The following is a 16,688-nucleotide window of genomic DNA, read 5'->3' as shown; positions in this document are numbered from 1 at the left end:
TTCCTTGGGCTTCCCTGGTGGCTCAGCTGGTAAAGAATCCGCCTGCAGTGCCAGAGATCTGGGTTGGGAAGATCCCCTGGAGAAGGCAACAGCTACCCAGAATACTCCAGTATTCTGGCCTGGAGAATTCTTGGGGTCTCAAAGAGTCGGACACAACTAAGCAACTTCCACTCTACTAAAAAAGTAATATTGACACACCAAAATGAGGTTTCTCCTAGTGGACACAGAAGCGGTAGGGGAGGGTGGGATGAATGAAGAGAGGAGCAGGGAAGCTTATACACTACCGTATGTAAAATAGATAGCCAATGGGAGTTTGATGTGGATGCAGGAAGCTCAGACTGGTGCTCTGTGACAACCTACAGCGTTGGGACGGGGTGGGAGGGAGGTTCAAGAGGGAGAGGACATATGTGTACTTATGGCTGATTCATGTTGATGTATGGCATAAACCAACACAATATTGTAAAGCAGTTATCCTCCAAATAAAAGTAAACAAAATTTTTTAAAAATTAAAAACAGAAAAAAACAAAAATGAGGGTCCTCTTTAATAAAATAGTCACCTTGGGAAGCATTTATTCCAACTTGGTGCCATCTCTCAAAATATTTTTAGTATTTTTCCTTTGAGACCTAAAGGACTCATGGCATATTCCTTGAAGTATTCTCAGTATTGGCACAATCTTGATGATAGATTTAATTTTTGGAAAGAGCCAAGCTCCATTTAGAGTCAAACCAAGAGACCAAAGTAAGTTGTCATACTAAGAAATGTCACATTTGGGAATTCCTGGCTGTCCAGAGGTTGAGACTCAGGGCTGTCACTTCCAGGGGTCGGGGTTCAATCCCTGGTGGAGGACCTAAAAATAAGGACGATAAACGTAAACCAAAGGGTTAACTGTTTAAGAATGGTTTTGAAACAAACTTTGAATCTGCATCCTGGAGAAGCAGTCTTCCATTTTCCCGGGTATGTCAGATGAATGGGTAACCTCCAAAAGTGAGTGTTTTAAAGGATGGTATTAGTTTGAATCTGTTGTTTTTTTTTTAATCTAATATAGAATAATTTTAAATGTTTCATTTGTCCTATTTAGTTTAACTTTCAAATTTTATATAGCAATCAGTCAACAAACATGGGTTATTTAAATTATAGGTCTGACTCTAGTTGAATAAATTAAGTCATCCTGAGAAACTTGAAATTTGCCATTATGGAGCACATTTTTTTCTTTCTTCAGTTCTCACGTAACTTTTTTGATTAGAGACAGTCTTCCTATGACTCTGGAAGAAGCTGCCATTATTTCAGCTGCTTCAGAGGCCTTGCATGACTCTAGATGCGTATGTGACTTCAGCTAGTTTATTATGAAAGAAAACTTAAGACACCTGTCTGAAAGTATGTTTTTCTCTTGGCTCAGGAGCTTGCTGCAGCATTTTGTTTTAGAGGAGTTAGAGTTCTCATCATACGCCGCTTTTTCAGTAAACGTTCTCAGTAATAGCACTGAGAAGAGCCAGCACGGAGGCGAGTGAGGGTTAATGCTTGGCCTGTGGAAACTGTTTCATGCTCCTCTTGGTTTTAACAAGTAAAAGAAATGTGAGTTTTGTGTAAAATAATCACTAACGTTTCTGAAATAGGGAATTTTTTACATAAGATTTTTCACTTGTTTTGGATTCATTTCTTAGTTGCCTGTTTTTCTGATTTCCTTTTATAGTGTTATCCTTTTCTTACAGTTTTATTTTATGATTAACACACCAACTGCACATGGTCAAAGGCCATATTTGATAAGTTTAAACACACATGTGTACCATAAAAGTCGCTCAGTTGTGTCTGACTCTTTGTGACCCCATGGACTGTAGCCCACCAGGCTCCTCTGTCCATGGGATTCTCTAGGCAAGAATACTGGAGTGGAAAGCTGTTCCCATCTCCAGGGGATCTTCCCTCAGGAATCGAACCTAGGTCTCCCTCATTGCAGGTGGATTCTTGACTGTCTGAGCCACCAGGAAGGCCATCACCGTGACACGGAGCCTTTCACCATCCTGTACTCTTAGTCTCCTCCACTCTGTAACAGTTCCTCAGGCTTTGTTTCATGATTTTGACATATTTTTTAGTTTATTTTAGATGGACAGACAAGTTGCAAATGCAGTTTTTAAAGTTTCCATATACCCTTCACCCAACTTCTTCCCTTCATGTTCACGTTCCACATGACTGTAGTATGGTGATCAAAACCAGGAAGTCAACATCAGTATAAGCTATCAGCTAAAGACCTTACTGGAAAAGACCATGATGCTGAGAAAGATTGAAGGCAAAAGGAGAAGTGGGCAACAGAGGATAAGGTGGTTAGATAACGTAACCAACTCTGTGGACATGAATCTGAGCAAACCCCACGATATGGTGAAGGACAGGGAAGCCTGGCGTGCAGCAGTCTGCGGGATCGCAGAGTCGCACACGACGAAGCAGCTGAACAACAAACAGCAGCACAGACCTTCACAACAAACACCACTTCACCAGCGTTTCTACTCGTGTCTTTTCTCTGTTGCAGGATCCCTCCTTGCTCTCGCCCTCTGCTCTCCGACAGTCCTGTCTTTCCGTGTGACCTTGACTTCTTAGAGTGCAGAACAGTTACCGTGTAGATGGTCTCTCAGTTTGAGTTCTCCGATGCTTTCTCGTTTGGGTGAGAAGGACACCGCGTGCGGTGCACCCTCCTTGCCGGTGGTGTTAGCTCTGCTCACTGTTGAGTGATGGCTGTGAGATTATTTGTGGGAAGAAACCTCGGGACTGTGCGCATAGCCTGTCTTTCATTATGCTCTCACCAGGAATTTTAGGGGACATGGTGGACTTTGCTGTGTGTGATTGCTCTGGTGTTTCCCAAATGGTGACTTTCTGTTTCCATTCTTCCTGCTCTACTTATTCATTGAAATTGTACTTTGTCAAAGAGCTATTCTCTTATTTGCTTAGCTTTTCAATTATTAGATTGGTGTGGACTCACGGATATTAATTTTACCCCATGGGTTGTAATCATTATTATCATTATTTCTGTAGTTGCTAAGATTGTCCCAGTTTCAGACGTTGTTAGCTCCTTCGAGCTGAGTGCTTTTGAAACGCTCCTATCATTTTTTAAGCACTCCTTGTTACTTTCCGGCACTGGAGACTACTCTCCCTGCCTCAACCCTGGAATTATTATTTCTCCAAGGGAGGTTTTGAACTGTGGTGTTGGAGAAGACTCTTAAGAGTCCCTTGGACTACAAGGAGATCAAACCAGTCAATTCTAAAGGAAATCAGTCCTGAACATTCATTGGAAGGACTGATGCTGAAGCTGAAACTCTAATATTTTGGCCACCTGATGCGAAGAACCAACTTATTAGAAAAGACTCTGATGCTGGGAAAGATTGAAGGCGGGAGGAGGGACAACAAAGGATGAGATGATTGGATGGCATCACCGACTCGATGGACATGAGTTTGAGTAAACTCTGGGAGTTGGTGATGGACAGGGAGGCCTGGCATGCTGCAGTCCATCGGGTCGCAAAGAATTGGACACGACTGAGCGACAGAACTGAACTGAAGGGAGCTTTGGTTTCTTGATTGGAGAACAGTGTCTGGAAACAAAGATCTGGTCACTGGGTACGCTCACTGGTCTGAGGTGCAATTGCCTGTAGCTCCCTAGGCGGCAGAGCTGAAAGATTCACGTGCGTAAGTACCTGCATCTGTACCTGCCTGTAAGAACTAGAGGTCTGCAGCATCGCCCCCTTCCAGCCTGGCACCTCAGGGCTCATCTCATTGCAGCATCTTTCTCCGACAGTGAGCACCATGCCTTTCATCATCCACAGTAAGCAACATGTTTGTTCAGTCCTAGAATACACACATAGGAATTTCAGGATTGTGAACTCACATCTCTGTGATTAAAAAGAAATCACTAACTGCAGTACAGTATCTGTTCAGAGGTTTTTGTTTTTTTTGGTTTTTTTTTTTGCCTTTAAACATAGAATTAGTCTGCATACTGTTCTCCAAAGTTACTTAGGTTCATTTTCTTCCCTTAAACATGGCTATGTTATTCATACATGGGATTTTTATAACAAGCATTGACAACATACGTCAGCTAATACTGTTTAATACGATGTTGCTTATCTCATCATTTGGTTACTCCCGGGAAGATGGAGCTGGAAGTGAGCCAGGCTCAGCTGTGGTCGGAAGGGATCACTGGTCCTCAGTGGAAACAGCCAGTGGACTGTGCAGTTGTTCCCACCACAAGGGCCGTGCAGAGCTAAGGACACTGAGCTCACAGATTGTTCCACTTATGTCTATATTATGCCTTTGTGTGTTTGTCTCTGTGTCTTGAACAGTCTAAAGCCAAAGTTCACAAGTTATTGGTAAGAGTTTTGAAAGTTAGTATTTATTATTGTAAAATATTTAGAAGTATTTATTCAGAACCTGCAGATAACTGCATTATTTTTAAAGGATATGGCAGTATTTCATTTATACAAACACTCCTCACTTTGTACAGTAATTCAGACAATGAAAAGGGGCAGGCTGAAACCCTGCGAAAGGAAAGTTAGTCAGTGAGGGAAGTTAGGGCTCGTCCATGACCTCTATAAGCTTTGGTCAAAACTTGCCAAAACTCTTACTGTGTTATAGATGTACAGGAAAATGAAAAATAGTGAAATAGTGCACTGCCGTTCAAAACATGAGAAATAATGAGAATAAAGTGTCTTCTTTCTTCACAAAACACTCATCAGGAGTGGTGTGAACAGCTCTTGCCTTCTTGACATAACACTTGCACTGGGGAATAAGTGTCTTTTCATTGTCTTAGCAGCTTGCCCTGCTCCTTTCTGAATCTGCCTCAGCGTCGGGCTTTTGGTCCTTTGGAATTGCCATGCCCTGAGGCGTCTCGGGGAGTTGCTTCGGCCTGAGGTTTTGCCGGTGTCCCTTCCTCTCCATCTGCATCCTTTTGTCACAGCTCCTTCCCTCTTTTCTGGGATAAACTCGCCTCCAGGTTCCTCTGCCACACGTCCTGCGTCTCGTTTGCAAAGTTGGCCGTTTCTTCTGTAACTGCTGATGTCCATTTTGGTTTCCTCCCCCAGCACTGGTACTGTTTGTTTCTTTAGCTGCACTTTGGTTCTGGCCAGTGTCCTCTTTCCATTGTCCATTTTATAAGGTGTCAGCTGGGTTTGTCACTGGGAGACCGGGAGGAAGCACAGCCGCACGCTTCGCCGCCTGTGGCTGAACTGAGGGACAGATGTGCTGGGACTGGCCACTGACAGGCTCTGAAGAAGCGACGTGACGAGCCTGTGGTCATGACGGGCCTCTGCTGTTTCTGTGCGGTCGCCCCTCTGTATCCGTGGGTTCTGCATCCAAGGTTTCAACCAATCATAGATCAAAAATACTTTGGAAAAATTTTTCCAGGAAGTTCCCCAAAGCAAAATTTCATTTGCTATGCACTGGCAAGTGTTTGCATAGCATTTATGTTGAGCTATGTATTAGAAGTAGTCTAGAGATGACTTAGAGTGCATGGGAAGATATGAGTGGGTTCTGTGCAAGGATGGCGCCCTTTGCTCTGTAAGGGACTTGGGCGTGTATGGATTTCAGTATCCGAGGCGGGCCTCAAGCTACTCCCTGTGGTTACTGCAAGATGACTGGGTGACTGTGGACGGAGGGGCTGGTGGTGAAGTGTGTGCTTCCTGTAGTTACATTGTCAGCACAGTGTGGGAGCTGAGGTTCATGCTGACCCAAGTCTCTCACGGGAGGCCTGGCAGTGCTGTGACCTCCAGTTCAGGTCAGTCACTCTGTCGTATTCAGCTCTTTGCAACCCCATAGACTATAGCACGCCAGGCTTCCCTGTCCATCACCAACTCCTGGAGCTTACGCAAACTCATGTCCATTGAATTGGTGATGCCATCCAACCATCTCATCCTCTGTCGTCCCCTTCTCCTCCTGCCCTCAATCTTTCCCAGCACCAGGGTCTTTTCCAGTGAGTCAGTTCTTCACGTCAGGTGGCCACAGTACTGGAGTTTCAGCGTCAGCATCAGTCCTTCCAGTGAATATTCAGGACTGATTTCCTGATCTCCTTGTAGTCCAACGGACTCTCAAGAGTCTTCTCCAACACCACAGTTCAAACGCATCAATTCTTTGGCGCTCAGCTTTCTTTATAGTCCAACTCTCACATCCATACATGACTCCCGGAAAAACTGAAGAAACTAGATGGACCTTTGTCAGCAAAGTAATGTCTCTGCTTTTTAATACGCTGTCTAGGTTGGTGATAGCTTCCCTTCCAGAAAAAAATGGTGCCCTCCAGAGGGGCTCAAGTGTGTGCTGACAGTGGGACTTCCCCCACCTTATGACATTTGGGAAAATAAACTTTTTAAATTTGTTATGAAAATAGGTGATCAAGCCTTTTCTCTCCGTCTGTGGTGTCGTCGGGGTGGGACGTGGGGAGGGGGGTGGGGTGGGGCAGGGAGTGGAGGGTCTCTCTGGGAGCCTCAGGACTAAGCTTGCCTGAGAGCCTGGAGTCTGGGCTTTGTTGAGCTGGGAGGATGGACGCTTACTGCTCAGCCTCACTGTGTCTGCTCCTAGATTGACATAGAGATCAATGGCGACGCTGTGGATCTCCACATGAAGCTGGGCGACAACGGGGAAGCTTTCTTTGTAGAGGAAACGGAAGAGGAGTATGTAAGTCCTGGGGGCGGGCCACGGTCGCCGCACACTCGTGGATGGTCGCTGCTGGCCAGATGAGCTTTCACTTTGGGTTGAAGAACTGGGCTGTCAGAAGGGAGCTGGAGCAGGAGGAACTCCCCCCACCCCCACCCCTGAGGTCCAGGCTGCCCACGTGCGAAGGCCCTGGCCTGGCCCCCACTGTGAGCGTCCGGTGACTTTCTCAGGTGGTGCCTGCACAGTTCACACCTTGGCCTGAGCACGCTCAGCTCCACCCGAGTCATCACAGAGGCACAGCAGGCTGCGTCTGCATGTGGACACGTGACCTTTGAGCTTGGGAACACGTTTGAGGTTTCTGTTGGGGACATGACATCCCGGTCCTTGATAGTGAGGTGCATTAGTTTATTATGATCTGGGGAGAGGTGACTAATTGGCCTCTGTCCTTTATGTGTGATTGTTGCATGTTTGGCCTCTCTCGGCGAGAGCACAACTGACCCCCTTCCCTGTGTATCCACTGATGTGAATGTGTCTAAGCTGCTCCTGAGTAATTTAAGGTGGATCTTCTTGCAACTTCTTAGGGGGCATCATTAAATCTTTCATTGTGGAGAATAAAATCTCAGAGCAAAAACAATAGCTTCAAATTATTAAGATAGCTACTTTTTTTTGTTTGTGAAGATGAACTGCTAGTTTGATGCCATAAATTCCCAAAGAAAAACAACAGTGGAATGAGATTGTTCATCATTGTTCACTCAGGGCTGGCAGCGTCAGTACTGGTATGGAAGGCAGCAGGAACCAGTGATTATGAAGGGGAACTTGCCAGACCGGTGTTTCTCCTCGTATCTTAATTACTTGTTTTCATGTTGTCTTATTTGCATTTACTTTGCCCTGGAGAAAAAATTTCCCTATCAGAGACACAGGCGGAAGGCAGAAAGAAGCAGTGAGTTATCACAAGAGTGAACGTCTCTGATGTAACCTGTCACGCTGACGAGGCTCCCTGTAAATCTGGCAGTGAGAGGGCTGGGTGCTGAGTCTGTTGCCTGCTGCACCCGTCACTTCTCGTGATTCCATTCAGAACTGCTCAGTGGAGTGTCAGCTTTCCAGCCTTTTTTACCTATTCCGCATATGACCCAATTGGTCAGATTTTCTTTAGCATAATGTGCTTTTCTTTAAAAATTACAAATTGCAGTTCATCCAACAACACTAGAATCACTGCTGTCCACACAGACTGTGAAGAGAAGCCCCGCTTTCCAGCAGCTCCTGGTATAAAGAGGGATAAACATTACCAGGATCCCTCTGGCCTCCACTTACTGACCTTTTGTTTCCCCCACTGTTGTTGTCAGCACGCCCCCCCCCCCCCGCCCCCGAGTCAGAAGGTCTAGACCAAGCACTGTCCTTTCCATCACTGCATGATAGCCCATGGTATGGACGTGCGTTTCTCGAACCTTTCTTATGCTGATTCAGCTCACCCGCCCGCCCCCCTCCCCCAACAGTGAATCTCTTCTGGCTGAGCTTCCACGTGCCCTGTGCTGACCCAGCACGTCCCTCCTCCACTATGTTCAGCCACGTGGACCCACACGAGCTAAGGCTCAGCTGTGCAGGGGGGTGGAGACCTATGCAGGTAGTGGTCAGTGTGACTTGCTCACCTTTGAGAGCTAAGTAGGTGTTCTTTGTACCACTGTGAGGTCAGCCAGAATCACTGCTGTTTTGATTCACCATAGGGTTTGTCAAACTTTTCTTTCTCGTGTTCTCTTTAAGGAGAAGCTCCCTGCTTACCTGGCCACGTCACCAATCCCTACTGAAGATCAATTCTTTACAGACATCGACAGCCCTTTGGTGAAACCAGGTGGAAATGAAAGACCTTCTCAGAGTTCGGACGTTGCCCACATCCTGGAAGCAGAGACAGTCTTCACCCCTAGTTCTGTGAAAAAGAAAAAACGAAGGAGGAAGAAATGCAAACAGGACAGTAAGAAGGAGGACCAGGCCGTGTCACCCCCTGCTGGGGACGCCACGGGTGTGGACCTGAGCTCTGACGATGACAAGGGGGCCCAGGCAAGGTAGGCAGGAGGGACAGAAGGAAAGATGTGCAGGTGTGTGTGTGCCCTGAAAACCATGCCTTGGACACAGGTGGCTCTGGGAAGGAGGAGGGTTTTCATGTAGGTGATGCTGTGTACCGTCTCCAGGGCAGATGTGCAATGGAGATGCTTACGACACCCAGCAGAGACCACAGTGTAGGACTACAATCACACCGTCAGAAAGGCGTCTCTGCTTTCCATGCACCAGGGCAGACAGGCTTGCAGGGTCCATATGGGAGCTGGGTGCAGGGGCTGGAGGCCGCTGCTCCCCTCCTGACCGTCTGTGGCCTCAGAGGACGCCCGTGTCAGTCCGCGGGGACGAGGGTCTCCATGCCTCCCTCCCCTCCTCTTCATTCTGCTGCATGAAACAAACACTGGCCAGCCCCCTTCTGCCCTGTTGAGAGGGGTCTTTTATGGGACGTGTCCTGTTTCCAGAAGCAAACTTGATCATTAGTCACACTGAGACGGACTGACTGACCCCAAGCTGAGGACAAGGGTCAGCTGGTGTCAGCAGTGAACTTTGGCGCTGGTCATTAGCAACCCCTTATCTCTTATATATATGCTGCCAGCTGAATAGAGGAAAGCTCATTTAGTCCCTCTGATTTATCCATGTAGATGATTCAGGCCACTGACTTTGACTTTCTGTTAGTGTTTGTCCCTGTGCTTTAGAAACTGGGGTGTATTTACATACAGTGATATTCATGGATCTAAGTGTGCAGTTCATTGAATCAAGAGTTGTGAATATCACGGAACCTCTGTTGGCGTTTGAATGAGAAAAGTAGTTGTTTCACACAGTAAAGCTGAACTTGGAGCCGTGATGTTAGGGGTCATCTGTGAAGCCTGAAGTGCTCCAGACACACCATCCGCAAACTTCAGCTGGGCCTCCCCCACCACCCTGACCAGTGTTAGACCGTCTGCCCGTCCATAGATCCTCTGCCGTTCAGGGTTGCTGTAGACGTTTGTGCTGCGTTTCAGCATAGAGTCAGCGCTGCTCTTCCTTATGCTCTCACCTGTACCCCCCTTACATCCCCGTGCCACAGGCTTCGTTAGCCCCTCATGGTCAGCCTCCTGGCTGCCTGTCCTTGGGTACGTGTGCATTTTGAACGTGCTTGGCAGGTTTTCGTGAATCACAGGACTAAAGGGAACCTCAGCATCAGCAGCTTTTTCCATCACTCTGATGGATCTGAACTAATGAGTTCTATTTTTGTCCAGATTTGCCCAGAGAAGACATGTCCTGCCCTTCTAGGGCTTGTAAATTCTTAATGGTGCCTGGTCTCTTTTTCTCTCTCAATATTTTATTAAATCCAGTTTGCTTTGCTGGGTTTCTTGGTTTACTGTGTGTGTGTGGTGGGGGTGGGGGGGTGGGGGGTATGTGTGTCGTCTAATCGTGTCCTACTCTTTGCAGCCCCGTGTGTGTGTGTGTTAGTCACTTAGTCATGTCCTACTCTTTGCAAACCCATGGACTGTAGCCCACCAGGTTCCTCTGTCCATGGAGTTCTCCAGGCCAGGATACTGGAGTGGGTAGCCATTCCCTTCTCCAGGGGATCTTCCTGACTCAGGGGTTGAACCCAGGTCTCCAACATTGCAGGCAGATTCCTTGCTGTCTGAGCCACCAGGGAAGCCCCATCTTTTATACTGTGGTGAAATATATTCCAAAGATACGTTTAAAGAAAAAATTTTCCGTGGCATTTATGTTGCTCTTTTCAAACCTCTTTCAAATATGTAAATAGTAATAGGCCAGGCTGTACTACCCTTTCAAATTTGGCAGATAAGGACTTTTCATAGCAAGTGATTTCCCTTTCTGCTTTTACCATTGCAATCTCCTCTTTTAACAAATGCAGTATTTTTATCTGGATATCAGCCTTTTACGTGATACATGTATCTTTCCTCTTAAACAAGGTGGTGTGCCAGAGCTCAATCTTTCTGAGACAAAAGAGATGAGGGTTTGGAAAACCTGATTTAGGAAATGCAGCCAAAAGGAAAAATAGTTACGTATCAGAGTTGGCGGTAAAGCAGAGCATATTGAATTAAGATGTAAAGAAGAGAAGAGATAATACAAATTAATAAAATGATTTCTATCTGTATTTTTTGTCTAGCTAATTAAGTGATAGATATTCTCATGTCTGTCCTGGTAGAACATTAAAGTTTCTGTAAGGAGCTCTTGAATTTGTATCATATTTAGTGTTTGAACTTTTCAGAGTTTTTCTATATACTTTGCAGCGCTCTCAACATGACACACCACACGAGTCTCACATTGACTCTTGCCGAGTACATAGAACAAGGGATAAATTTCTAACTAAACATGAAAAACTAGTGCTTCTGAGGGATGTTTTCAAGGTTATATGGCAAGTTAGTTCTATTAACTCTGCAAATCAGGGAAACCAAAGGGTAAATTAATTCAAACCTTATTAGCAGTAGTTCAGTCTTCTACAGTTCCAAGGTCTGAGAATGAATTTTAAAAGCATCTGTCATACTTTTGTGTCATCTTCCTCACATCCCTACATCCTGCAGATTTTAACTTAGAGAAAGTTCTCAGACTGAAAGTAAGTTCTGGATTTTTAAGAGTTTTTTTCCTGTAGTTTTGAATTTTTAAGCCATAGCTTTTGTCTTCAGCTGTCTGCTTGCTTCCATTTTCTGTAACATGCAGGAGAGTGTAGTGAAAAGAACACAGGCTTGCTTGCTTTGAATACAACTACTTACTAGCTTTTTTACTTTGGGCAAGTTACTAAACTCCTCTAGGTCCTTGATTAAATAATACCTAAGGTAGGATTTTACGGCTTCATGTTTGCGAGGATTGAATGCAATGTATGATAAAGCCTTAGTTTGCTTCTTGTAGCCTCTGAGTCAAGTACCCCTACCAGATGTAAAAAGGAGCTTTTTTCCTTTCTGTCCCTTCTGTTTATCCCGTGCTTGAATGGTGATTGCAGTGGTGTCCAGTAGGTGGCACCAGTAAACCCCTTTCTCCTTCATGGAAGGTCGTGTCCGTGGCTCAGTCATGTCTGCCTCTTTAAATCTCAGGGACTGTAGACCGCTAGGCTCCTCAGTCCATAGATTTCCTTTTTTAAGAGACTTAGTTATTAATTGTTCATTTGACTTTCTTCTTTTGTATCATTTAGACAGTGTGTCATAATTGGGGGATATTATAAAGCTGGTGTAAGTAACATTGTTCTGTGTCTGAATTTTTTTTTTTTTTTCCTTCACAGAAGATCTTCAAATGCTTCCTTAAAGGAAGAAGAACATAAGGAGCCCCTGCTCTTCCATTCTGGAGACCACTACCCCTTGTCTGATGGAGACTGGTCCCCTTTAGACAAGTAAGTGTTCTGGAGATGGTTTCATTTCCTACAGGAAGGATAAGCTGAGTAGCTTTTCTGTTACTCCCCATGTTGATGCGTCCCTGTCTTTCATATAGAAGAGGACTGAAGGTGTGCTTTCCACACGAGTATGGGCCTTCCCCCTCAGTAATTACTTTGTTCCTAAACTTGATCTGACTTATTCTCAGGGTTGGCCAGTATGGATTTGTATAATCAGCATAGAATCTGACCCTCTGCAGTTCTTGTTGGTGTGAACTGCTCACTGTGTAACAGGGTAACACCGTGAAGAAGCATGCAGTCACACTTTGTGTTCAAGTCCAGTTTCTTTCTGTATTATGTTAACTTTACCCATCTTTCCATGCATTTCCTCTCCTATAAAATTACCTTTCTCACTGATTTCTGGTGAGAATCAAGTGGGATAATTATATTATTGAGGACCCAGCAAGTCCACAGTAAATGCTAGTTGGCATTAAAGTAGCCATTTTGTATCTACAGGTGAAATTGACGTGTTCACACTTCTATTTCTCTTTCTTTTCCTCTGTTGAGCTCAGCAAGACCGAAATTCCCAGCTTTAACATCATTACATTTATTTGTCCCGTGTTTGCAGCCCCTACCCCCCGGTGGCCTGTCCTAAGAGCGACTCAGAGCTGGAAGTGAAGCCCGCTGGGAGCCTGCTCAGATCCGAGTCCCACATGGAGTGGACGTGGGGCGGGTTCCCGGAGTCCACCAAGGTAGAGGGTTCCCTGCTGGAGGTGGAGGGCGGTTTTTGCACCAGTGACGGTTGTGAAAGAGGCCTGGCGCCCTCGTGTGGTCACATGAGCGAAGCCACGTTAACACCATCTATGACGTTCATGCTGTGTTCACAGCAGAAGGAATCCAACAGTGTAGTCAGTAATGTTGACCATTAACATTTTAATCAGGAAAAATTTTAAAGTACCTAAAATAAAACTTCCACTGAAAGTTTAAGTAGGCAATCAATTATGAAAGCTTTTTTATCAGCTCTTGGTGAAAGAAGAAAAAATTGGAACAATGCTTTTCTTGAGAGGACAAAAAATGTAGTGTTTTGAAAATACACATTTTGCTTTTTACATTGTTGTGACAGGGCCTTGAGGTAGTGCAGGCAGGCCTCAATTCCCTGGAGTGATCAAGTTTTCTTCTTCTATCATCTGAAATGCTCACATGTCCTGTCTTCTCCAGTGCTTAGATCTTTATAGTAAAACAGTTATAAGTATAACGCGTTTGTAAGTATCGTTACAGTGAACAAAATGCAGTGAGTAGTTTTTCCCACTATTTAATTATGAACAGTTTTACACATACAGAATTATGTGTTTAGTGAATGTGTGCTAGTTATAAATAAAATTAACACATGCACCAGCATCCAGCTTAGGAAACAGAGTTAACAGACACCTTCAACAGTAGTTTAACGTTGAAACATGCCTGTTTCAGGTCAGCAAACGGGAGCGGTCCGAGCATCACCCCAGGACAGCGATGATCACGCCGTCGGAAAACACCCACTTCCGGGTGATCCCCAGCGAGGACAGCCTCCTGAGTGAGGTCGAGAAGGACGCTTCAATGGGGGAGACAGTCTGCACCATCGTGAAGCCCAAGCCGCGAGCCCCAGGGAAGCAGCATGGTGGGGCAGCCTTGGCAACGGGCCCTCGGGACCCCCCCGTGGAGTTGGATGCCCCCCACCTGCCTCCCTCACCCCCCTTCGTGGAGGCACTCTCGGAAGCTCGACCAGCCGCTAAGGTCGACTCGCCCTCCAAGAAGAGAGGTAATCAGGGCTTTGGTTTGACTTCGACAGCTCCGAATCTAGGTAGTGAATTATCCCAGGGTTTCAGGTGATACATGGGGCCCCGTCCTCCCGACTGGGACCTGCCACACCAGGGTGGGGATGAGGGGTGTGTCTTCCCCATCACACTGTGGGCACCCGCAGAGCCAACTCTGATCTCTCTCTCTCGGCCGTGGCTACTGAGAAGCATTCTCTGAAAAAATTATGAAGGTATTAAAGTCAATTAATGAGTAAAATTAATCCCTTTAAGGGTTAGTTGTTCATTCATTTCTGGCTCTTTGTGGCCCCATGGACTGTGGCCCATCAGCCTACTCTGTCCTTGGGATTCTCCAGGCAAGAATATTGGAGTGGGTTGTCATTCCCTTTTCCAGGGCATCCTCCTTGCCCAGTGTTTGAACCCAGGCCTCCTGCATTGCAGGCAGATTCTTTACCATCTGAGTCACCACGGAAGCCAGGCTTCGGCAGTATGTGAACCGAGAACTTGCAGATGTACAAGCTGGATTTTAGAAAAGGCAGAGGACTCAGAGATCAAATTGCCAACATCTGTTAGATCATAAAGAAAAGCAAGGGAATTCCAGAAAAAATCTACTTCTGCTTCATTGACTATGCTAAAGTCTTTGACTGTGTGGATCACAACAAACTGGAAAATTCTTAAAGGGATGGGAAGGGCAGACCAGCTTACCTGCCTCCTAAGAAACCTGTGTGCGGATCAAGAAGCAACAGTTAGAACCTTACATGGAACAACTGACTGGTTCAAAATTGGGACGAGTACAACAAGGCTGTATATTGTCACCCTGCTTATTTAACTTTTTGTACAGAGTACATCATGCAAAATGCCAGTCTGGATGAAGCACAAGCTGGAATCAAGATTGCTGGGAAAAATACCAACAATCTCAGGTATGCAGATGATACTGCTCTAATGGCAAAAAGCAAAGAGGAACTAAAGAGCCTCTTGATGAGGGTAAAAGAGGAGAGTGGAAAAAATGGCTTAAAACTCAACATCAAAAAACTCAGATCATGGCATCTGGTCCCATCACTTCATGGCAAATAGATGGGGAAAAAGTGGAAGCAATAGCATTTTATTTTCTTAGGCTCCAGAATCACTGTGGATGGTGACTGCAGCCACAAAATTAAAAGATGCTTGTTCCTTGAAAGAGAAGCTATGACAAACCTAGACAGCATATTAAAAAGCAGAGAGATTACTTCACTGACAAAGGTCCATCTTGTCAAGGCTATGGTTTTTCCAGTAGTCATGTAGGGATGTGGGAGTTGTACCATAAAGAAAGCTCGGTGTCAAAAAATTGATTCTTTTGAACTGTGATGCTGGAGAAGACTCTTGAGAGTCCCTTGGACTGCAGGGATCTCAAACCAATCAATCCTAAAGGAAATTGAATATTTATTGGAAGGATCGATGCTGAAGCTGTAGCTCGAATACTTTGACCACCTGATACGAAGAGCTAACTCATTGGAAAAGACCCTGATGAGCTGGGAATGATTGAGGGTAAAAGAAGAAGGGGCAGCAGAGAATGAATGGTTAGGTAGCATCACCGATTCAATAGATGTGAGTTTGAGCAAGCTCTGGGGGAGACAGTGAAGGACAGGTAGGCCTGTGCTGTAGTTCATGGGGTCGCAAAGAGTCGGACGCCGCTAAGCAACTGAGCACTCATGCACGTTCATATGTAAAAAGCAAGCATACTCTCAAGTATAAATGACTCGGGGCCCAGGATTCACATGAGAGAAGATGAAAGAATGCGAGATGCAGGCCGTGTTCATTGGATAGCTGGCAGGAGTGCTGCCCCGCTCCAGTACTCCTGCCTGGAAAATCCCATGGACGGAGGAGCCTGGAGGGCTGCAGTCCATGGGGTCCCTGAGGGTCGGACACCGCTGAGCGACTTCACTTTCACTTTCATGCATTGGAGAGAAAAATGGCAACCCACTGCAATATTCTTGCTTGGAGAATCCCAGGGACGGGGCAGCCTGGTGGGCTGCCGTCTATGGGGTCACACAGAGTTGGACATGACTGACGTGACTTAGCAGCAGCAAGAGTGCTGATCTCTTTCACCTGGATGGGTGAGAGACGGCAGTGGGGAAGGTTAGATGATGCCTTTAAAAGTACACTGCAGGTCCAGTTGTGGTTAGTTTTATGGTTTGCAAACCTTTGGTTTCCTGCAGTTGTAAATGAAGAGTAACCAGGTTCTCATCTCTGATGTGTTTTTTCTTTTATAAAAAACAGGTGTCCACAAGAGAAGCCAACACCAGGGGCCTGATGATATCTACCTGGACGACTTGAAGGCCCTGGAACCTGAGGTTGCAGCTCTCTATTTCCCCAAAAGGTAGTGGGTTTATATTGCAGAGCGCGCAACTCTGAAATGTTCTAGATGTTTCCAGAGCAAAGCATTAGAAAAAGGAGCAAGGGGCTGGTATGCTTCAGCTAAATTGAATTCTTGCTTCAGATTTTGGAAAATCGAGAAATTGTGTGTGTATAGTCTTTTACCTTTTTGTGAAGAAATGTTCAGTACAGTGAGAAGGTGTCCCCGTCAAGCTCTTGTAGTAAGGGCGTAACGCGGATGTGACATCAGATTAGCTCCTGTTCATTAGCATTGTTTCCTTTATTATGTGTTTAGAGGTGATATATCTTTATTCAGAGACACTTTACAAAGCGGGCCTCCACTCTTCACTGAGGCTGTGCTTACTCACAGGCCTGGATCTGGTGGGGCCCTTTCCAGGGCCTTTCCAAACTTCCCCTTCCTCCTTTCCAAGCCATCCCTTCCTCCTCTGTGACTCCCTGCTTGGAATAACACCAAAATCTTAGCAGTGATAGACTTGGGCGGTTTTCCCAAGGCCATTTCCATTCTTGGGGAAATTCCATTTTATTAAATAATATTCTGTGA

At 45.7% G+C, this 16,688-nt stretch overlaps 1 protein-coding gene across 2 annotated transcripts in view; it reads left to right on the top strand.

Moving 5' to 3' along the window:
• Nucleotides 1–16,688, top strand: part of LPIN2 (lipin 2) — a 53,561-nt gene that overhangs the window by 22,782 nt on the left and 14,091 nt on the right. For both annotated transcript variants that reach the window (XM_068993891.1, XM_068993890.1), the window contains exons 3-8: nucleotides 6,545–6,640; nucleotides 8,378–8,676; nucleotides 11,898–12,005; nucleotides 12,613–12,736; nucleotides 13,452–13,779; nucleotides 16,031–16,130. In XM_068993891.1, coding sequence (XP_068849992.1) covers nucleotides 6,545–6,640; nucleotides 8,378–8,676; nucleotides 11,898–12,005; nucleotides 12,613–12,736; nucleotides 13,452–13,779; nucleotides 16,031–16,130 — 1,055 coding nt within the window. The remainder of the gene's footprint in view (nucleotides 1–6,544; nucleotides 6,641–8,377; nucleotides 8,677–11,897; nucleotides 12,006–12,612; nucleotides 12,737–13,451; nucleotides 13,780–16,030; nucleotides 16,131–16,688) is intronic.

This window comes from Capricornis sumatraensis, chromosome 21 (assembly GCF_032405125.1).
Source record: "Capricornis sumatraensis isolate serow.1 chromosome 21, serow.2, whole genome shotgun sequence".
Classification (NCBI taxonomy): domain Eukaryota; kingdom Metazoa; phylum Chordata; class Mammalia; order Artiodactyla; family Bovidae; genus Capricornis; species Capricornis sumatraensis.
This window is presented reverse-complemented; position numbering and strand designations above follow the sequence as displayed.